The sequence below is a fragment of the Phalacrocorax aristotelis genome, chromosome 17, assembly GCF_949628215.1.
Source record: "Phalacrocorax aristotelis chromosome 17, bGulAri2.1, whole genome shotgun sequence".
Classification (NCBI taxonomy): domain Eukaryota; kingdom Metazoa; phylum Chordata; class Aves; order Suliformes; family Phalacrocoracidae; genus Phalacrocorax; species Phalacrocorax aristotelis.
Window position 1 is genome coordinate 2,339,245 of NC_134292.1, and position 21,892 is coordinate 2,361,136.

The 21,892-nt window shown below is 45.7% G+C and overlaps 1 protein-coding gene across 9 annotated transcripts in view; it reads left to right on the forward strand.

The window, feature by feature from the left end:
• LOC142065847 (discoidin domain-containing receptor 2-like) overlaps window positions 1-21,892 on the forward strand; it is a 63,132-nt gene that overhangs the window by 26,759 nt on the left and 14,481 nt on the right. For 7 of the 9 annotated variants that reach the window (XM_075112532.1, XM_075112536.1, XM_075112533.1 and 4 more), the window contains 9 exons: window positions 1,976-2,111; window positions 6,465-6,567; window positions 8,803-9,031; window positions 13,142-13,289; window positions 13,500-13,605; window positions 16,329-16,515; window positions 19,791-20,037; window positions 21,021-21,113; window positions 21,628-21,785. In XM_075112532.1, the coding sequence (XP_074968633.1) occupies window positions 1,976-2,111; window positions 6,465-6,567; window positions 8,803-9,031; window positions 13,142-13,289; window positions 13,500-13,605; window positions 16,329-16,515; window positions 19,791-20,037; window positions 21,021-21,113; window positions 21,628-21,785 (1,407 nt within the window). The remainder of the gene's footprint in view (window positions 1-1,975; window positions 2,112-6,464; window positions 6,568-8,802; window positions 9,032-13,141; window positions 13,290-13,499; window positions 13,606-16,328; window positions 16,516-19,790; window positions 20,038-21,020; window positions 21,114-21,627; window positions 21,786-21,892) is intronic. The other 2 variants (XM_075112539.1, XM_075112538.1) reach the window with 1 other exon arrangement.

The following is a 21,892-nucleotide window of genomic DNA, read 5'->3' on the forward strand; positions in this document are numbered from 1 at the left end:
ACTTTCCTTTCTCGTGTCCTGTGGGAGGACACTGTGCTCTAGTGCTGAACTCTCAGCAGCTGCCTTTGCGAGCCCTGCTTTGGGAGCCTCTGGGGCACCCTAAGCAAATCACCTGCATAGATTAACATCCACCAGGTCTGTCGTCAAACTTTGCAAAAATGTCTTTAGAAAATCTCCCTCTGTATGGGCTAGAAGAAGCCTCTGCTCTGTGGTACTTAGTCTGTCATGGGATGGTGGGAATTGGTGTGTTTGCATCAGAGATGACCCCCCTCCATTTCAGGGGGCGGAAAGATGAGCTTGGATGCACACACAGCTTGAGGGTGCTTGGTTAAGACCTCTTTTCTGATTGCCAGACCCTCCTGCTGAGATATGGGCTGCCTTTTCTCTCCAGTGCTTTGCTTTTGCCCACTCACCACCCAAGATGCCACAAAATCACAGAACCTTGTGGTCACCCTCCTCCCAGCCTTGGCCAGGGCGCTCATGCTGTGCACTAGAGGTGGCTGAAGCAGGAGGGCTCCTCACAATTTTAAGGGCTTTGGGGTTTGCTTGCATTGTCGCATGGCTGGGCACAGCACTGCCAGGCAGCATCCACCGATCATTAGTTTCCCCTCCTGCATGAGCATTTGGCTCTTTTCCCAAGAAGGCCCTTGGTTGTTTTTCAGGCTCAGAGCCATCTTTTCTGATGGAATCCAGCAGGAACAATGGCCAGTAGCAAATCCTTAGGAAAGAGAATAAAAACAGGGCAAGCCTCAGTGATTCTGACCCTGATTTAGCTTCTGGGTGCCTAGCAATTTGTGGCTGGGGGATTTCCTGAGCCAAAGGTTTTACCTTCGGATTTAAGAAGCCGTGGTGTATCTTTCTGTTGTGAATATGTCCAATTGTTTTGGTATCTATGGCAACTCATGGCTGTGACTTGTACAGTTTAATTATGTTGGGTGGAAAAAAATACAGCCTTTTGTTACAAATCTCTGAGCTAATGGCATCTGATGCTCTGTCGTTCTTATACGCATGTAGGCACTGGCATAGTGATGGTCCGTTTTTTATCATCTTTTCCTTTACTGACAAATGCTAACATTCAATTTTGTCATTTTACTACCAGTCTGAGAATTCTTGAGCAAACACCCTCTGGTCCTGGCAATGTTTCGTTTATTGATTTGTTCTGTTTTCTTTTTGCCTGACATTTCAATATGAGAGAGAGCCTCTAACCTGCCTTCTGTAAAGCGATCTTCCAGGATGAGAGCCTCCTGAGGCTCTTTGTAGGGAATGAGGACACGAAGAATTCACATAACATTGCTGATACGACCTTTAGGTGTTATCATGGCTTTCCACTGAAATTGCCAGCACTTAAGCCCTTTGCTATTTTTCTTGTTTCCAAACAGGAAATTAAGTGTGCTTGCATGTGTGAGTGCACATGCTCTCTTGGCAGCAATGTAGACATGTAGGGAGAGATTATTTTCACCCTGTTTTAGACATTCGTCTTAAGGTTGTGTGACAAGTTCCAGAGTACCCACTTGGCTACTTGGAGTAGACTGCTGGTGCAGGTAGAGGTGTGCATTGGGTCGATAAGCCCGACTTGGGGGGTCTGGTTGGACTATCCAGGTTCATTGTAGATGCAGCTTCAGTACTTGTTAATATAATAAAAGTGAAGAATCGATGGGGGAGAGAGGACTTTGCATTGGACTTGTTTAAGAGCAGTTAAGAGATTATGTCTGTGCAGTAGTCATGGCAGCTAAGCTCCTAAAAGCTGAAATACCTTAGTAGCTTTAGAGAAGGTATAGGTAGGCAGGCAATCGTAAGTTCTTCACTAAGCCTCTGATCAGATGGTGGGTCAGAGTAGGGCTGAGGTCAAGGCACTCTTGAAGGCATGGAAGATTGCCCAATCTATCGTGAGGCAACAGCAATAGAGCAAGTCTGCAGCACAGAGAAGTCCTGTCTTTGGAGGACTTTCATCTTCTCTCTTTGCTTTGTCTTTCAGAAATGTAGATGGCAGCTGCTGTCTTTGAAGGACTCACACCCATCTGACTGCGCAGCGCCTCCGATTGCTACCATGATCTTCTGCATGCTACTGTTGGCCTCACTGCCTGAGCCATCTGGCACCGAAGTCAACCCTGGTAGGGAGCTGCCAGGCTGGGAGAGGACTTCAATCTCCCACCTTTCATATGTTCCTTCTCAGCCTTTCTTTGCCCTCTCATGGTGACTGCATATAAACACAACAAATGCACATAAACGTAATCACTACCGTAGTCCCTGAATGTTGTCTTCTGGGCTGACTTGGCCAGTCTTACTTGACAGCTGTACTGGAGCGAAACACCTCTCCTGACAGTCCCAGGAGGGCTCAGGCACATAGATATACTCCTTTCTCTGCCCACCCAGAGGGCCCGTGCTCTCAGCAGGCCTGTTTTGAGCCTTCATCTATTTGACCATGTGGCCTGCAGAACAAAGCTGGCTCTAGTCTGGCTCAGAGATACTGTGCTCACTGTGGAAAGTAGATTACCAGTTAGCAAAGCATAAGATACAGCTGTCCAACCAGCAGAGAGGTTCTAGAGAGGTGTGGGAGGAAAGGTAGGAAACCCTACCTGGCACAAAGCTAGGGCGGAGATAGGGATACAAGCCTCTGAGTCCCTGTGGAGGACATGACCTTTTATCCTATGGCATTTGGCAAGTTATAATCATGATGGAGATGAGTTAAGATCATGATCTGCAACATATTGCAAAAACCCCTGTAATGAGGTGGCTTGAGCTGGAGATGGCCTGTGAAATAAGAGTCTGATCCTTTTTCAGCTTGGCTGAAGGTGTGGTGAGGCAGCAGTGCTACCCTGAGGGCCATCGTTTGCTCTGCTGGGTCTGGCTCTGTTTGTTGGAGCCCTTCGGCTGTGTCTGGCTCTGACCCTGCTCTGGCCTGTAGATCTCTGCAGAGGTCTGAGGTTGAGCTGCAACGAGCCAGAAGTGAAGCGAAGCCTGTGGGGGAGCTCAACAGGCACTCCTGTGCTCCGTTACACAGCCATGCCCTGCACTGTACAACCCCCCACGTGTCCAGCTTTGAACTGGGGTTGCTGTCTGGTTCTGATGGTTAAATCTAATGGAAGAAGATGGAAGATGACAGCTGGAGGGTCAGTCACACACAGATCCCTTTTGATGGTGCTGAGTTCAGAAGTTAGCCCACCCCAAGGTGCAGGAATAGCTTCCCCCACCACAGGATCCTGGGAGGTCGGGTGGGCTCTGAGTGCAGGGCTGCGGTCCCACCCTCCTGCAGTAATCTTTTTCATCAATAAATAAGCATGTAGCATCGCTTACACTTCTCAGTTCTGCGTATGACTTCCTCAAGGAGCTTTGCATTCTCAGCTCCCACAGCTGCTCAGCTGCCTCTCTGTCCCAAGGGGCCGTGCCTTATTGTTCCCCCCCAGACTCCAGCACACCCACAGCCTGGCTGATGCCTCTTGGCCGTGATGCCTACGGGCTTCGTTGATAATCTTGACCTCCTGATCTGCTCCAGGAGTGGTCTGGAGCACCTCCTGCATCGCCTTCTAAACCAAAGGGTCTGCTTTGTGGATGATTTCAGACCTGTGTAGGAAGGATCCTGTGCAGTGAGTTTGCCTAGCATCTGTTGTTTGACCTCACTAACAGAGGTGAGCTGTGACATTTTTCTAAGCCTTTATGTATCCTGTCTGCGTGGCAGGTTAGTGTGTCCCTGAGCGCATAGTAAAGGGTCAGGGATGTCTGAGCAGGAGTCCTGGTGGTACCTAAACAGAACCCAAGGATGGTTATGCTTGAGAAGATGTGCATTTTGGTGAGAGCCTCATGATGCTTGTTTTGGCGATAGCCCCAGCCACTCGCGGAGTGCATCCCTCGATGGCAGGGCCACACTGGCTTCCATCTGCCAGCCCTGGGTTTGTGAATGAATGAGCTTTGTTCAGGGTTGCAATATGTCCTGGTCCCTCAGAGTCCATCCCAGCTAGCTAGGTCTCTGTCTGGCATTGCTGTGGGGTGTGCACTTGACCTTTAATCAGATGTGACCAGACAAGACTCCCACTGCAGGAACTCAAAAATGCTTTCTGCTTTCAGATGATGCCTCAACCCTTTCGGAAAAATCTTCAGATATATACTCATAGTTCAGCAACATACTAACTTTCCAGCAATAGATCAGATTGTACTGGTCTGTGGTGGGACAGGTAAGAGTGAAGACAGGCAAGGCTAGTTTGGTTTACTAAGCTTACTGTGCAGTATCACAGCAGGGTTAGAGGTCTTGGTTGGCTTTCAGCAGCCACAATCATCATGCCTGATGCCAGCCAGACACCAGCTGTATCCCAGTGAATTTTTCTGTAAACATGCCTCTTAAGGAACCTCAGAGATGTGAATGGATGTTCTGGGTGAGACCAGAGGCCCATCCAGCTTGGTGCCCTGACTCCAGCAAGGTCCTATCCCTGCTGGTTCTGGAAGAGTGTACAGATGGGCAAGCACACGGCAGTATATGCTCTTGGCTTGCTGCGGTCTGTTGCCTAGGAGCTTTCTGAGCTAGCACTTGTGTATTTGCCTGTGGTAGCTGTGAGTTTGTCTAGTGGACTTTTGAACCCGTGTGAATATTTGGCATTTGGAGTATTTAATAGATTAAGGATGCAAATAATGCTTCTGAACTCTGCTACCTGATCTTTTGATGCTTCCTGGTTCTGGTATTTTGAGAGACAGTGAGTAATTGTTTAGGATATAAATGATCTTTGTCATACTTCGCTCTTTTGTGATCTCTCTTGTAATGATGAGGCTGCTGATCTTTTTGTATCATCTGTGTTGCCTTCTCTTCCTCTTGATGGGAAAAGGAAGGAGTAAGAGCTCTAGTCCATATCTGCCTGGCGTCTGACCATGAATACAGAAAATCGTGTGATGGTGTTTTCTAGTTAGTTCTGTATGTATTCCCATAATTTGCCTTTTTCTATGTTAAATAATCTGGTATCATCAACAAACATTGTCACCTCATCTCCCATGTCCTTTATAAGACTATTTAAGAATATATAGAACATCACACATTCGTTGATAGTGTACCTGACAACAGCTGCAGCCAAACCCTATTGAAACAACCTCTGCTGCGAAACATTTCTACATTGAAATCTGTCAGGTAGTTATTTGGCCTGTGGTTGTCTATTCTGTATGGTGGTAACAACCAGGTGGGTTTCATGCCTCTGTCTTTCCTTCTAGCTTTGAACCTGGTGAACAGCTTTATCCAGGCTTGGTACAAGAGGAGCAGTGCTGAGACAGAAATGAGGAAGATGCCCAAGGCAGTGCACTTGCTGAGGGAAAGGCAGGCAGAACTGCTGGTATGGCAGCAGGCAGCGCAGCAGCGAGGATGCCAACCGGCACGCGTGCCATGCCGCTCCGGAGTGACTGGAGCATGTGCTGGCACTTGCCTCTGTCCCTGCAGGCAGGGGAGGAGCTGGGGCTGTTGTGATGGGGCTGCCGTGACCTCAGAGGACAAAGGCCAAATATCTATAGAAAAGTCCATTTCCTTTTTTTTCTGCCACTTTCCATTGACTGTTCTTGTCTTCTGATTGTTTCATGATTTAATCTCATGTAATTTTCTCTTCAATCTGCTCTTGATGTCAGTCTGACAAAAATATATTGCTCTCCTGTCTTGAATACTGAGCCTTAATGAATACATTAAGACTCTGAGTTGTCTGAAATATCTCTAATATCCCAAGACTTGTTTAAAAACTTGTGTCAGGGGAGAGAGCTTGGCCAGCTTGGATTTTAAGCTACATCTGCACTCTCTTTGGTGTATTGAGTTCTCTTGAGCTTGTAGAGCAGCGTGGCTTGAGCCATTTGTGTCTGTACTCCCTGGAGGCACCAAGTGTGAGAGTTTTCTCATGCCTGGAGAGACATGCTTGCTCCACTTGAGGCTAGAGACAGGGAACAGACCAGGATGGTCAGGGGCTTGGGCTCAAATGTAAGCTCTAACCTGCAGCGACACAGCAGAGCAGGCGTTTCCATAAGCTAGTCTAGTCATCTGTAATAGAAGCTGTTTCATTTCTCACTTGTTACTGGACTGGTGAAAATAATAATAGTTGCTCTTATTTGAATGCAAATCAAGCATCTAGTTTATTCCAGAAAAAGAAGGAAAATCTTTAACAAATTCTTCCTTTTTTTATGTCAATCATTATTGAGAAATAATTTTTCACTGTAAAATAGGTCCATGCAGCCATTAATACTAGTATGGTTTTGGCTTTCATGTTCTTAAAATGTTTCTTTGTAAACTTTTTTGCCTTGCCAGAACTCTGCTGAATGGTGCTAACTCTGAATGTATTTCATTACTTATTTCAGTTTGTGGTAATTACTTCATCCTCTTTATTTGCATTCTGTATTTTATCATTACCATGTTTATTCCCTAGGCTTTGATAGCCTTTAATTAAAACTTGTCTGGTGATTTAGAAGGAATTGGTACTGATATTTTTTTTCCTTGTGTTTGTTCCCATTTTCAGCTATATGCCGTTACCCTTTGGGTATGCATGAAGGGACAATACGGGACGAAGACATCACTGCTTCCAGCCAGTGGTATGATTCCACAGGACCCCAGTATGCACGGTAAGTTAATCTCTGGCAAAAAAAAAAAAAAAAAATAATCCTTTTTTTCTTCTAGATATCTAGTATGTGATTGAGGAAGAAGTTCCCTCACCTTTAAAGCAGCCTCAAGTTTGCTTAGCTTGTTCACTGTTTCCGTATTAAATCTAATTAGTGCATAGTGCAAGACCAAGAGGCAGTGGTCATGGTCACGAGCTGTAATGCAGGAAATTCTGAAACAATATTAAAAAAAAAAAGCCTTCCCTGTGAGAATGAGGTGGTGGAACTCTCAGACAGGTACCCAGAGACATGGTTATGTCTCGCTGTTTGGAGATTTTTTTTCAGGATGTGGCTGTGCAAGTCCTTGAGCAACACGCTGCAGCTTTGGAGTTAGCCCTGCTGCGAGCAGGAGATTGGACTAGAGAGTTCAAGAGGTTGCTTCCGATCCTGGTCTTCCTATAGTTCTGTGAATAAATCTCTGATGGGTTTATGACTTACCAGTCACCTAGGGACGGTGCCCTTGGGATTCTTGTAAAGCGTTTTAAACTAAATTATAGGAAATCATTTACGAGGATGAACTTTTCAACAGCATCATATTGAGGAAATGGGCTGTGTCCACTTTGACTCAAAATGCAGAGCTAAGGAATTCATAAAAAGCAGCCAAAAGATTTTCTTTCAATGTCAAGCAGTACTACAGTCTTCCCCGTAAGCTTGGCTTTTCAGTTTTTTTGTAGTTTAATTTCTCTTAAAGCTACTAAATGATGATTTGCAAAATGCTTACAAATGTAACTTTCCTTAGAATTGTTTATAATGATGATATCAAACATTCCTACAGTTCAGTGCAAGCCAGATATAAATTTCAGGTTAACTATGATTCATATATTTTTATGATGAATTTGGCTGGTCCAAAATAATAAAATTCTCCTAGTGTTTGATTTTTTTTTTTCTTAGTCTGTGGTAGAGCAAAGATGGTAAGTGTCATGTGTCTTTAATGGAGTTTGAACAAGCCTGTGGGTCTGAAAGCTGGGAGACTTGTTTTGTTCTCCAAGGTATGGCTTATCTGCAGTTCTGCAAATACTTCAGGCATCACTTACCATCTGTTACCATCATCTTTGCCAGGGCAGCTGGATGTCCACAGGGTGAAGACATGAAGGCACCCTCTAGCTGACTTCATTTTGTTAGAGGTCACAGTTGCCCTGTGCAGATGTCTGTCCCCATCATTTCAGTCACTCTTCCTGCCTTATAACTTCTTCTACTTGCCACTTCACTGTAAGAAAGTCTTGCACAAACAGCTGACCAACCTGAGACAAAAATCGTCTCTAGCCTGTGCCTTAACCTTCAGTGTTTCCTTCTGGGTATTGCCGTGATGCATGGAGGCTGGTACTCTCTGATGCCATCAGAGTTGGGATAGCTGTCTAGGGCACTTCAAAGGCTTGCTGTTTGCTAAGAAATTCCTGTTGCTAAAAAGCCCACGTGGTCTTTTTGTGTCTGGATAAATTTTTCGTATTTAAAACTCTCACCACCTTGTGGCTTGTTTGGCTGAGCTGACAGAAGCCTAGGTAAGGCAGCGCTTCCTTTAGTGGCTCCATCTGCTGATCGCTACAGCACTCTACTTGGCATACAATCTCCAAGGATAAAAGCCTTAATCTTTGCAGCTGGTACCACAATGTTGAAATTTAAAGCAGAAACCTTCACATCATACACCTAGCAGTGTCCTGCACAAGCAACTCTCCTGAATTGGAGGAAGGGTGCTGAGATGACCCACAGTAATTTGTAGAGCAGAGCTTTTCTTTGGAAAATATATTTTTTAAATAGCTCCTTTTTGTGCTTGCTAGAGCTGTAGGAGGTGGTCAAGCAGAGGTTCAGGCCTTACTGTGGGGGGGTTTAGGAGAAGTGAGTATGCGCTTTACCAGCAAGGTCCTAAAAGCAGCATGCAGTATGCAATTACCTGCTGAGCAGCATAGTTGTTTCCGATCGACATGGAAGAATATGTCAGGGAAAGGAATTACTTCTAACGGTTAATGAAAGATACCAAAACTGAGGGAGCTGTTCTGAACAGAGCAAAACTGGCTACAGGACTCTGAGAGTCTCCATTAACCATCACCCCAAAGGGTAGAGGTATTTGGTAGCCAGTGGTCAGGTCTCGCTTGCAGATTTGGTTTCTCTCTCCCAATTCTCAAAGTTTCAAGGTGTTTCCTCAGTTACTGGGAAGGCTGCATCCTTGAAACTGACATTTTTTATGTGGTGTTTTCCCCTCAGGTTACAAAGGGAAGAGGGGGATGGAGCCTGGTGTCCAGCTGGCTTGTTGCAACCAGAAGATGTACAGTTCCTTCAAATTGACTTGCACAAGCTCTTTTTCATCACCTTGATTGGGACTCAGGGACGGCACGCCCGTGCCACAGGCAAAGAATTTGCCCGTGCTTACCGACTTGACTATAGCCGCAATGGAGAGCGCTGGATCTCCTGGAAGGATCGTCAGGGCAGGAAGGTGAGTGTAGTGGGAACTGAATCATGAAGCACACACAATTCATAGAGAACTAGACTATAGAAGGCATGTCCTCTATGTACTGCCTAGTGCATTGTACTTCATCCTGACCCTTCTCTGTCAGGCATTCAGTGTCCTCTGCCTTAGTTTGTTGTGGTGATGTTGGACTGCTGTTCCCCTGACCTGATCCCGCAAATTCCAGCCATTGCAGTGACTGAAGACTGTGGCCCTTTACTACCTTTCTGTCCATGTTCAAAACATCATGTGAATGTCCCTCTACCAGCCAGACACTTGCTTCTAAATTGGAAGCTGCAAAGCAGATGCCTCCTTTGATTTAAAAAAAAAAAAAGAGGGGGTGGCAGGGAATGGAGATGAGTTTCTGGATGTCTGATAGCAGTGTTTCATGTAGGGAGCAATGAGGAGGCAGGAGCTTAGAGGGTAGGAAATGTGCTGAGCACACACACTCAAAGAGGCTTCCCTGCTTACCAGTTATCTCGTGCTATCTCCAGACTTGAGCACACAGCTCAGCACTGGCTGTGTTTGTCATGTTCATAAGCCTTTATTAAACTTCCCCTGGGAAGGAATCCCCTTCTTTCATCTGCCACTCGTCTGACCTGATCACCCTGCCTCAGGCTGGCTTGTGGAGTCTGAAGACCTAAGCCAGACTAGAAAAGGTACTGGGTGTGGTGATTTTTCTAGTACTAGGGGTGCTTTGGAAGTCACAGCGGGGTCTATATTGCAGTGTTAGGTAATAGCTTCTATCTTGTTAATGAATTATTTGTTCACTCAGACCTTTGATCTGCTATTGGCCATTGCCGTTATCTTCACAGAATCCCAGTTTGGAAGGGACCTCAGGGATCATCTAGTCCAACCTTTCTAGGAAGAGCACAGCCTAGACAAAATGGCCCAGCACCCTGTCCAGCTGAGTCTTAAAAGTGTCCGATGTGGCCGAGTCAACCCCTTCCCTGGGGAGATTATTCCAGTGGTGACTGTCCTCACTGTGAAAAATTTCCCTCTCGTGTCCAATCGGAATCTCCCCAAGAGCAGCTTGTGTCCATTCCCCTTGTCCTCTCCATGGGACTCCATGTAAAAAGGGAGTCTCCATATTCTTTGTAGCCACAAATTTGGCCATCTCTCATATTTTGGTGTGTGCTACAAACACTGTGTTTGCAGGATGGGAGGGAAAGTTTAAACTCCTTGGGGCTAACTGTTCTTTGTTGGTACTTTCATAGGTGACGTCTGTCCGCATCTCGAGTTATATCAGAATTCAACTGGTTACATGTCCACAAGCAGCTAAATGCTTTTCTGTCTCTCACCCCCGTCCTGTGCAGAGCAGTGTTCTCGGGCACTCAGGACTGTGTTAGTGTCAGGTGTTATGATTTAGTATGGGTCAATTTTTGCAAGATCTCCCTCTTAGGCCATAATAAGGTAATGAGCATGTATTCAGCTGTGTATGATGCTGTAATTTGAGCCATCCTCTATTCTATTCTGTGTATGTGGAAGTCCACATTCTTTCAGTGTGTGTACCTGTTGCCCATCACATGAGACCAAAAAGTTTTCCATCCCGGTATCTTCAGAGATGCTTCTGCTCCTGTGCTCCTGCTGATCTGGACATGACATACACAATGGGGTGCAATTCCTGCCCTTTCAGCTCCTCTGTATAACGACCTTCCATAAAACATTTTTCAAAATGTGTCACCAGTATCCATTAGCGAATCCATGTTTCAAAAGCAAATAACTTGGTAAAAATGTCCAGTGAAATCATTCAAGCCTTGGAATGAGGTGCATATAGAGATGCAAGATCCTAATCTACTTATTTGTTTGCATTAGGAAGGCCTCCTCCAGTCCTGCAGTTGATAGATTCCCAGTCACTGAGACTTCAGAGTGTGACTATGGGAGCCCATCTTGGCATGTCCAAGGAGATTACATGAATGGTTTCAGTAAAAAAAAAAAAAGGGGCGTGTGTGTATGCAAAACAAAAACCAAACAAACGACCACCAAACCCAAAACCAGCCCCTTCACTGTGCTGTTAAGTTTCAGATCTCACGGGTTGTCGCATCATCATATATGTAGCGCATGCTGCTCCTCACCAGGAAAGTCACCTCCAGCTCTAATTTACTCAGTGGAGGCAAAGGGTCCGGTTGCCCTCCCTGTATCTCTGACATCAGTTACGGGTGGTGCTCTCCATTGGCACTAACGTTGCCTGGTGTGTGGCACTATTGAGTCCTGGTCTCTCATCAGCTTCTGGGATCAGCCATCTGCAGCTGTTTGCCAGCAGCACCACTTCATTCCTGATGTTGATGGGAGCATTGATTGGCATCAGAAGTGGCCGGGACTGGAAACTGGTGCTGAGTTTGTTCCACACACAACTGATCACTTTGGTTTTTTGGACCTGAGAAACAGAGTGTGCTCAATAGCAGCAACCCCACCTTGTGGAGGTGCTATGCAAAGTGCATCTTCTCTTCTGCTTCTCAGATGTCCATACAGGACTGGCAAAAATGTCAGCTCTTCCAATACAGAGCTGGTGCAAAGGTACCTTTTTTGAGGGGTATGTCTGAAGGTTCTTTCCCCTCTTACTCTGTCCATGTAGGACTTCTTGGCTTGACATGTGTGCCACCCCCAAGATTCCCCAACAAATGGTCAGCTCCAGAGGATCTGTTCAACTCCTGTGTGAAGATGTGGGATATTCTGCCATATGTTGTCTCCTCTTGGGTTTTATCTCCTATTGGCAAGGTCTTTTGGAACCAGCTTAGATGGCTTCCAGGTCTCCTGTCTTAGGCCATCTGACAGCTGAAAGGGTTAACTGCTGTCACTTGGTTCCTCAAGTCAAGGAGATTTGTAACCCTACTTCACTGGAAGAAGTCATGAGTGTTTTTCCTAGGAAGCAGGATCTTAAGAGGCTGCAAGTTAAAAGCCTGTTGAGGAGCTGAAGAGGATGAGGGAGCAAGCTTACTTTTTGGCTTTCCTTCTGTTTTCTTTGGTCAATTCCTGGGACTGTGCACCTTTTGTAGAGCTGTCTAGCCAGGTGCAGGAAGCTGTTTCACAGCTGCCCTGGTGCAGTCCAGAAGACCACCAGATGTGACTGGCTTTTCTTCAGGGAGATGTACTCTCCTCAGTGGCTTCCTTTTGTGGTACAATAAGGTCTTTCACTTCTCAGTGGACTCTCCAGCCACATTCACTAGCTGGAGATCTTCCCTGCTGCCATGAAGAGAAAGCCACCTTTCTGCTCCCTCATTGGCCTCCCTCATCTTTTAAACTGCGTGTACGTCAACAACTGCGACATGTGCGGTCTTTTGAGTAACCTCAGTCTCTGATTCATCCTTCTCACCAATAACATCTTTGAACAGAAGCCCTCCCACTTATGATTTGGACTTTTGATATCAAGTGCTCTTATTCTATTTCCATAGGTCCATATCCTTTCAAAAAAAAAAAAATCTCTTAGGCATTTTTGTCCACTGCTGGGGGATTGACAGCTTCAGCTGTTTGCACACACTGACTGTCAAAATAAATAGTGGCCTGTTCCCAGAACCATACTGAAATTGAGGGGAAGGGGAGGATGAAAGTCCTTGCCATACCAGACTGCGCTTCAGCAGGTTGGGGTGATTGTGGCAATGTTAAACACTTCAGTTCAAGACATCTGCTGTGCAGCTGCTTGCACCTTCATCCACCAAACACTGCAGCACCTCTGGAATTTTGTTGCCTCATAGAAAAAGGATATGAGGACCCTCCACCAGGTAACTAGTGATGAGAGCAAGTGCTCAGTTACCTGCTGTTAGAGTGTACATGGAGACTCCCTTGAAGAGAGGTTACATACTAGTAACTGGAGCTCTCTGCAACGTATAGTCCACGTGTACATTCATCTCCCGCTTGCCTTTCTCCTCTCCCTCAGAGTACTGCTTGCTGTGGGTCTGCAGTGGACAGGAGGTGAAATGGCAGCACCCTTCACCCTGTAAGCCATGTACCAGGTAGGAGGAGGGGAGCAGCAGCAGCTAATCCTCTGCAGATACTGCATGGGAAAGCTCCCCAGTCTCAAATGATAGGGTACAAGTACACCACTGTTCTTATTAACTGCACAATGGGGAGAAGTTACTGATAAGGAGCTCTCTTCTCCAGGTGATCCAAGGTAACATCGATACTTACGACGTGGTCTTGAAAGATCTTCGGCCCCCCATCATTGCACGTTTTATCCGGGTGATTCCCGTGACAGAGATGCCAATGACTGTCTGTATGAGGGTGGAGCTCTATGGCTGTATCTGGTATGGTAAGTAGCAATTTCTATGCCTGTCACTGGAAAGTAGTCCTTACGCAACACTGACTGGGACTCACCTGCGTCCCCATGTACGCAGAGGGAATCCCAGGCCCACGGAACTTCTTCTATTGGTCCACATCATAAATAAAAGGATCATATGGACAGAGATGATGGAAGGCTGCTGCTGCTGTATTTCTGAGGTATATGGCCTTCTTTTTTTAGATGGTTTGGCATCCTATAGCATTCCTGAAGGAGGGACAATAGCGGCTCCTGGCTTCCCCATCGTTTATCTGAATGACTCGACCTATGATGGCTACCAGGAGCGCAGGTGGGAGAAGTCGTCCTGTTCTCTCTTGGTCACTTTGCAAGTTATCTCTTATTTTCTACTTACCCTGTCACTAGCACCTTGCATCCCAAATGCTTCTTTGAGACCTCCAGAGCTGTAAGCTAGCCTACTAGTTCTCTAAAGCATCATGGCTTTGATGTTCCAGGCCCTTTGATGACATGTTGTTAGTTGTTCTTTTAAAGGAGGGTATGGGCTCAGGACACATCAGATTCATTTCCTCCAGCTGACAAAGGCTGGGAGGAAAGAAATAATTTTTTTGTTATTGGAAACTGTTGTTGCTTCTCTTCAGAGGAGAGTGTGTCCTTATACAGCTAAGAGCTGTCTTTGTTCATAGCTTCCATCTTTACATGATGTGGTGACACAGTCCTGATGTGTCTGATTGCCTTAAAGCCCTCATTGCTGGTGGTCTCTAATTGTGACCATATTCACTGTTGGTTCAGGTATAGCCTCAAGCTGTTGTCAATACTGCAAATCATAAGGTGCTGCTGCTCTTCTGTTGCTCCAGATTGGAGTGGGAGAGCTGGCTGGACCTTCTACCTGCACAGTCCCAGTGTCCCTGGAGCAGATGAAGGTCCTTCCCCTCTTCATTGCCTTTGTTGCTTCTGGAGTTTGCTAGAGAATGCATTTCAGATACCAGACTGCATCTTAAACTGTTGCAGGAGGTCTCCAGGGTAAACTGGGCATCTGCGAAATTGTGCAACACCTGAACTCTAGGCCTGCACTTGACACCTGTGAGCTTCTGGACAGATTTGAGATATTGTTTAAAAACAAAGCTCTGATGGACTTGAAACAACTTGGAAAACTGCATCACTCCCTATGAGAAGCTCCAGGTCAGCAGAGGCACCACTGCCAATGTGGTGTGAGAGGAAGGTGGCCAATTACTCACTGTAAAGATTTCTTGGGTATGATGCTTTTCCAATTTGGAGTTAAAAAGCCTAAAGCAACTGAACTTTGACAGCTCATTACAAGGTCTGATAATTTTTCACATCACTGAGATTAGTTAGGTAGGGTGGCATGTCACTGACGTATTTAGGTGTGTCTGGTTTACCAGAGGCAGGAAGGACTCTGACTTAATGAACTCTAGTGGAAGGAGAGTTTGTCAAGAGTGTGTATCCAAAATGTTAAATGAGTAGCTGAACTTTCAGACATTTAGTGTGCCCGCTTTCTTTACTGTAAATACAGATTTTAGTGTGTTTCAATGGCTTGAAACCTCAGACAACCTTGGGCATGGGTGTCCTCTTGAGGCGGCATATCCCTGCCTGTGCAGGAATGTGCCTAATCAGTGATCTGATCATGTCTTTTCAGTGACCTAGTGTCATCCATTGACTTAAGGTGCTTTTATTTTATGTCCCATTTCAGTTGACGTTAACTTCCTGAAAATTTTTACTGTTGCCTATATTTTTTTTATGCGTAGAGGTGATTTTTGTAAATGTATTTGTGTTTTATTGTGCTGGAGGTTAAAATAAGGGGTTGGAAAGTACATTCTTCATGCTTGTAGGATGTTGCAAGATATTGGGTAACAAGGTCTTTATATGTTAATATCTGATGCTTTCAAGCTGCATTGATATCGTAGGGATCGGATATTTATTAAAAAAAAGGGGGGAGTGTATGTGCAGAAAGCTGTAGGTATTGGACTTGGCTGTCCAGCACTAACTTAGGAAGCTGGGTTTTCTGGGGAGTGGTAGGGAGCTACAGGTGCAGGCACAAGACCCAGTGTGCTAAGCAAGAAGTCTTTCAAACTACTTAACCTGTAGTCATGTGCCTGACTGGCCGGGAAGCAGGAGCCTGCCTCTTCCAGCTGCTAATCCTGTCTTGGAGTTCAAAGGCCTGCATACCTGTGCAAATCCTAATGACAGGAGGGCTCACCTGGAGTGGACTTGAGGACCTTCAGTGTAAGTAGCAGCAGCCTAGCCTGGGTTACAATGACTGCCTGGAGGTAGCTGAATGAAACGGGTCTAGGGAGCAAGGTCAGCTAAACTCTTTGCGCTTTTGCTGCTACAGGACAAGGGACATGGCAGGGATGGCTCCCAGAAGGCAGGTGGGTCAGGAGTGTACCACACCTGGCATCTTCTGCTCTGGGACAGTGCTGGAAAACTGTGTAGTGGGCTCTGCACTCTCGGATAGGAAGTGGAATGAGGCACGGTCCTGGGCAAAGAGTCTGATCAGCCCTGGAAACAGAGCCAATAACGCTCTCTTGCACAAAGAGCAGTGCCAGAAATAATGCCAGTTAGAACTGGCTGTGGCTGGGTGAGCTGCTCATGGTCTCACTGGTCTCTTTCCTGCTTTTCTGTGCCTGCCTGCAAAACTTTCCCCACTGGTTCCCCCAGGGCAGGATGGAGCAGTGTTCCTCCCATGTGGCTCTATGGTGAAATGCTGCAATTAAAGCCCTCTGGAGTGCGTACAGTGTCATTTTCTGTAGTCTGGTTTCGCTCTCAAGAGACTCTGCTCGTAGCTTGGCTCTACTGTCAGTGCTTGATACCAATGCAAAAACTTCTGCGTTTTCCCAAGCAGGGAAAGGTTTTAAAAGACCAGCCTGAATAAAATAAAGGTGATGTTGCATAAGAACAGGGAATGGGTTCTTGTCCAGCAGGGGTTAAGATTAAATAAACTAAGGTTTTTCAGGTACCAGTTGAAGGACCCATGTGCTTTCACATTTGAGCTCTCCTGGCCGATATTCTGCCTAACTGTTGGTTCTTTCTTGCTAGGCACTTGTACGGTGGTCTGGGCCAGCTGACGGATGGTGTGCTGGGACTGGACGATTTCACGCAGAGCCACCAGTACCGTGTGTGGCCAGGCTATGACTATGTTGGCTGGAAGAACGAGAGCTTCAGCACAGGCTCTGTTGAAATGGAGTTTCAGTTTGACCGACCGCGGAACTTCACTTCCATGAAGGTAGTGAGTGCTGTCCCTCTCCAGCAGCCTGGGCCAGGCTTTGGGTCTGGGTGCTGCCAGGTTACCCCTCTGGGTCCTCCGCTCAAAGCGGGAGGATATAAGATGCCCAACAGCAGAGCTCACCAGAGGCAGAGAGATGCCCCAAGTTTGCCAATGTAGAAAGGTGAAGCAGGGGAGCACTTGTCTTTCCAGAGCTCAGACACACTTCTTTCAGTATTTGGCTTAAAGGAATAAAAAGCAGACACCTGAAGCAGTGGTTAGGCAGTCCCTGTCGGCAACTGAGATGGATTTAGTATGTAGGCTACTTACTGCCTAGGGCCCGTCTGACCCTTGAGGTAAAGGACTGTGGTTATGCTTCCATTTTGACCAAAAATTTGTTTGGATGCCTCAATCTGTGCTTGTGCTGTGGGAAATTACTTAAACACACAGGAAAGGGATGAGCTGAACTTTTGGAGTCTGTAGTAAACAGCAGAATCTTTTAAAAAGGATTGGTGGCTTTTCCTGTAGAGATCTCAAATGAAGGAGAACGCACCACATCGTTAAGTAAATTATTTTGGTGGTTACTTACCCTGGTTTTATTTTGTCTATTTTTAACTTGCAACCATTGGCTCTTAGCCTGCTTTTGCTGGCAAAACTAAGTCCTGCCTTCTCAGAAATTTTCCTGCTTTTACACTGTGATTAAACCACTCTCTTAATCTTTGCTTCAGTAAACTAAGTTGGCTGAACTTCTCAGTGCCTTCCCTGAGAGATCCAGGGTCATTTTAGAAACTATCTTCCAATCCTTTCTTTCTTTGCCAGTACTCTTTTGGAGTTATAGAAACTGGAACTGGATGCAGGCTTTCTATCAAACTGCATGAAAGAATGGTACAATTTTCTGCTTTTGGACAATTCTTCTTTGTTTATGAATCTTGTGATCATATTAGTCCTCCTAGCCAATGGATGGGGAGCCAGTGTTCATTAAGAGTTTATCATGCTTAAAGTCAGTTCAAACTTAGTACTGTCTGGGATAAAAGTCCAGTCTAGAAAGCATCCTGAGTTTACTATCCTGAAATGAGTTGGTCCCAAAAACCTGTGCGGTTCAGATTATTTGAAGAAACTTTGATATGTTTTCCCCCATTTAATTTATTTTATTGTTAGTGATTCTGCTGGTTTTTTCAGATCCCTGAAAAAACCTAGCTCGTTCCTTGAGCTAGGAATACGTTCCTGCTAGAAAAACACTTACAGAAGAATTTGTGCCTTAAAATTTGTAAGACTTACTAGTTGAAAGATTTTAATCAAATTAATGTAATTCATGAGTTCATGGTATGCTAATTGGAGTCAGATGTTACAACGAGTAAATGAAATGCCTTATAAAAATCTGTTAAGTAAACACAGCCATCCTGATCAACGAAACACGTAAACTCACAAAGATAGCTACTTCATTTAGTATTTCATTATAAAGCTGTATTGATTAGCATAAATTATTCTTCATTCTTTATTGAATGTTGCCCATGTCAGCTTTGCATTTATTTTGTTTAGGCTAGGTGATCTGTAAATACCTTTTTTGTATCTTTGTACCTGTTAGCTTTATTCCAGTTTTCTGAGCTTCCCCAGTATTCAAGAAAGTATTAAAAATAGTTAGCAAATATTGCAACTGCATTGCAAAATACTTGGGCTTGCATGTTATAAAATTGGACATTCCTAGGTGGTGTTTGGAATAGAAAGTGTCTCTGTATCAGTCCAAGATGCGAACATATCCAACCCCTGTCCAAATATGGCACAAATTGTATATTGCAGGCGTCAGGCTTTCCTGCCTTGTTATGGATGACCATATCTCCTTATTCAATAACACTGTCTAAGCTTCATCTGTTCCTAATTATACACAAATACCCTTCTTTTGTCTTTTTACTGCTCATCAGGCCTGTCGCCCTCATTACTGTTTCACTGCTATTCACTGCAAGACCTCGCAGAGGCCAAGCAATTAATAGGGTGCAAAGCTACACTTAGTTTGGAAACTGCTGTAGTCAGAGTTGCTAATACTCCACAGTAATTAGGAATTAATTTCTAGAGTCTCTAGGGAAAGTTGGACCCATGGCTGTGAAAATGGGATGCCGAAGTGACTGAGGCATACCAAAGACTTTAAGGGTTGCCTTATTCCTTCTGGTTCCTGGTCGCTGGCTGCAGCGCCAAGGTACTGTGGTCCAGATGTTCAGGAGTGCGTGGCAGAGCTTACCCTGTCATGTTTGTTTGTTCAAAAAGGCACAGGGTGAGATTTGCATTGAAGACAGACAGTGGAACAGCGTAAATGATTCCTACCAGCCTTTTCAGTCTTCACAAAGCCTACTTCCTTGGAAGTGCTGCAGGCCTGGGAGAGTGCCAGGCACTTGGTCTGCTGTGCCCCAACCCAGGAAGATGGAGATGTCCCTTTTTTGCTGGAGCCTCTTGGTTTGGGTGCAGCCCAGGAGCAGGAAGGGAGAAAGTTGCTACCAGCGCTTGAGAGGATAAAACAGATCTCCCAAATCCGGAGGTGTGAAGTCAGCCTGAAAGCAGCTTATGAACTGCTTAGTCTGAAAATGGACTATGTGGAGCCATAACTCAGAGATGAGAGAGGATGCCTTTGTTTTAGTGAGATGTTGGCTTGGCAGCAGAGTGGTTGCAGTTTAAATTCCGGCATCATTAGCTAAACCAGTGGTGCCATTGCAGCAGGGACAACCTGATGATGAGCCACCAGAAGTTGATGGATGCAGGCTTACATGGCGGTTTTCTGAAAACTTAAATCCTCAGTTGTCTTCAAGGTGCAACCACAGCAGAAGAGCTGCAGTATGTGAGGGGAATATCTTCTTGAGCTTGTACCTTTTTTTTTTCCTTTTTAAGAAATTAGCTTAGACTGCAGATGCTGAAGGCTTTCTAAGAGGCTTGAGTCCAGGTGTGGTTTTTCTTTCCCCTCAGGATACATTTAAAGAAGAATTGGTCTGTGAGGCTTTAGATTAGGACAGGGTTTCTCTGATTGATTTTTATATGGGCCTTTTGAAGAGCCTGCCAAAATTTCACTACTAATGTAGCTTTTGCACGTAAAGTTAAGAGCTATTCAGAATCACCTTTTGCACAAATGTTCTCATTGCACGCTACGAGTGGATGAAGGTGTACTAGTACAAGTCACTCATTCTGGGTTAGGAGTATTCATACAGGTTGATACTAGAAATGGAAAAATCTTCATGAACAGAAAACCCCTGAGGCTTGATTTAGGTTTCAGTAAATTTTCCTCCTGACTGATTGATCTGTTCTCTTCTTCCTAGGTGCATTGTAACAACATGTTTTCCAAGGGGGTAAAGATCTTCCAGAAGGTGGAGTGTCTGTTCAAACCGCGCCTGATTGCAGACTGGGAGTCTGAACCTGTTGGAGTGGCGACTGTTTTAGATGACAAAAACCCCAGCGCTAGGTTTGTGACTGTCCCCCTCAATCAACGCGTCGGTAAAGCCATACTTTGCCGCTTCTACTTTGCTGACACCTGGATGATGATGAGCGAGATCTCCTTCCAGTCAGGTGAGTATTCCTCCAGTCAAGCAGCTCTGCCAAAGCACAGAAAGCAAAAGAGATGGTGTGAGGGTGCAGGATGTGTGGGGTTAACACGCATGTAGTGTTCTGTGGGGTTACATGGCAGGAAGGAGGACATAGCAGAAGCACTGAGAGGGCTGGAAGGGCAATGCAGGGCCAGAAAGATCCAGTCTACTTTTCAGGCTGATAGTGATGCACATGTGCAGAAGCACAATCAGGGCAGCCAAGAATTGAACTATAGAGCATGTCGTCTTTTTGCCAGTTGCCTGTTTATTTTTACTTCTCTTTAGCAAGTATTTTATTATTAATAATTTAAGTATATCTACAGATGATGATCAAGTTAACAGATTATGAAAAATAAGAGGCTGACTGTTTTTTTTCTCAAGTCTTAACTATGATGCAGAAGTCAGTGCCGTGAGGTGCTTTAAAAGGTTCTAGGAGGGAATGGACAAGACTCTAGGAGAAAACCACCAGCACTGACAGTGAAATGATCTGGCTATAACTTCCTACTCAAAGATCCCTCATCTGCTATAGTGACAGGACATTCCTGGGGAGGGAGCGCTCTGATTGCAGCTTGCTGCTTATCTTGCAGATAGCAGTCCCTCCTGGCCACCCTCTGTCACATGTGGGACTAGGCAGACTCTTGGTTTAGCCTGGCATGGGCTAAAATGGGGGGGGGGCGGAGGGGAAGCTCTTGTTGCAGTCCTATGTCTGCTCAGGGAAGCATCCTGCACACGCTGGTGGTTTGCTGTGGTCAGGATGTACCTGCTGCTCAACGCAGAGGCTCATTCCTGTAGGTGTGCTGGGAAGTGCTGAGTGAGCAGGTTATCTCTGCTCATGCTGCTCGTGATCCGCTGTGTGGGTGTCAGCCCAGTCCTGGTTGGGACGGCAGGAGTGGTGCTTGGGATTGCACGGACCGCTGGCAGGAGCAGGGAGGTTGTTGGACTGACACCTTCCCTTCCCTTCCCCAGACATGGAGAGTGTGAATCCGAACTTCGTTACGGTAGCTGCAAGCACCACGAATGTCCTGGAAACAGAGTGCAACGTTACTGAGGGCACCTGGGGTAAGGACTTCTGTCACTTAGCTGGGCCAAGGGCTCAAGTGTCGGGGGGTTTCACATCCTAGTTAACATGGTCTCTCCTTCCATTTCTGGAGGTCTGGGTATCACCTGGTTATTGCCCTTGTGCACAGGGCTGCATCTTAGTCCTCTGTGCCTCAGCTATTTCTTCTTCCCTTTGCTGGCCAAGGCTGCCTCAGAGCAAGTGGGCTGAAGGCATACATGCAGCCAGTGAAACTCTGGAAGCTGTCTGCTCTAATATGGATCTATCGCAGGAATCTGTTCCAATGCTAAGAACAGCCTTTGATTGCCAAAGTCCTCTGCACAATTCCTAGCTGTGAGCCTCCGAAATGAGAATTTCTGATAAGAGCAAAATGTGAACACAGCTAAAGTTAATGCTCAGGAAGCTGCCTAAAATCTTGTCGGTTACCACACTGTAGGAAGGGACATGTAGGAAGTTAGCAGAGATAACAACCTGTGCTTTCTTAACCCCAGATTCTTCTTTGCTCTATGATTGCAGAAACCACATCTTCTCTAACCAGCACCTGGATAGGAGAGAAAGCAGATGACTCCAATACCTCCATCCTCGTGGGCTGCCTTGTGGCTATTATTCTCCTGCTCCTGATGATTATAATCATTATTCTTTGGAAGCAATATGTTCAAAAAAGGCTGGAAAAGGTAATACAATGGGGCTATTTTGCAGACACAAGTTCGATAGTAAGCATTAAGCCTAATGAGCTTAGAATTATGTGGAAAGCACAGGGTGCCCCCAGCTCCACAGAGTA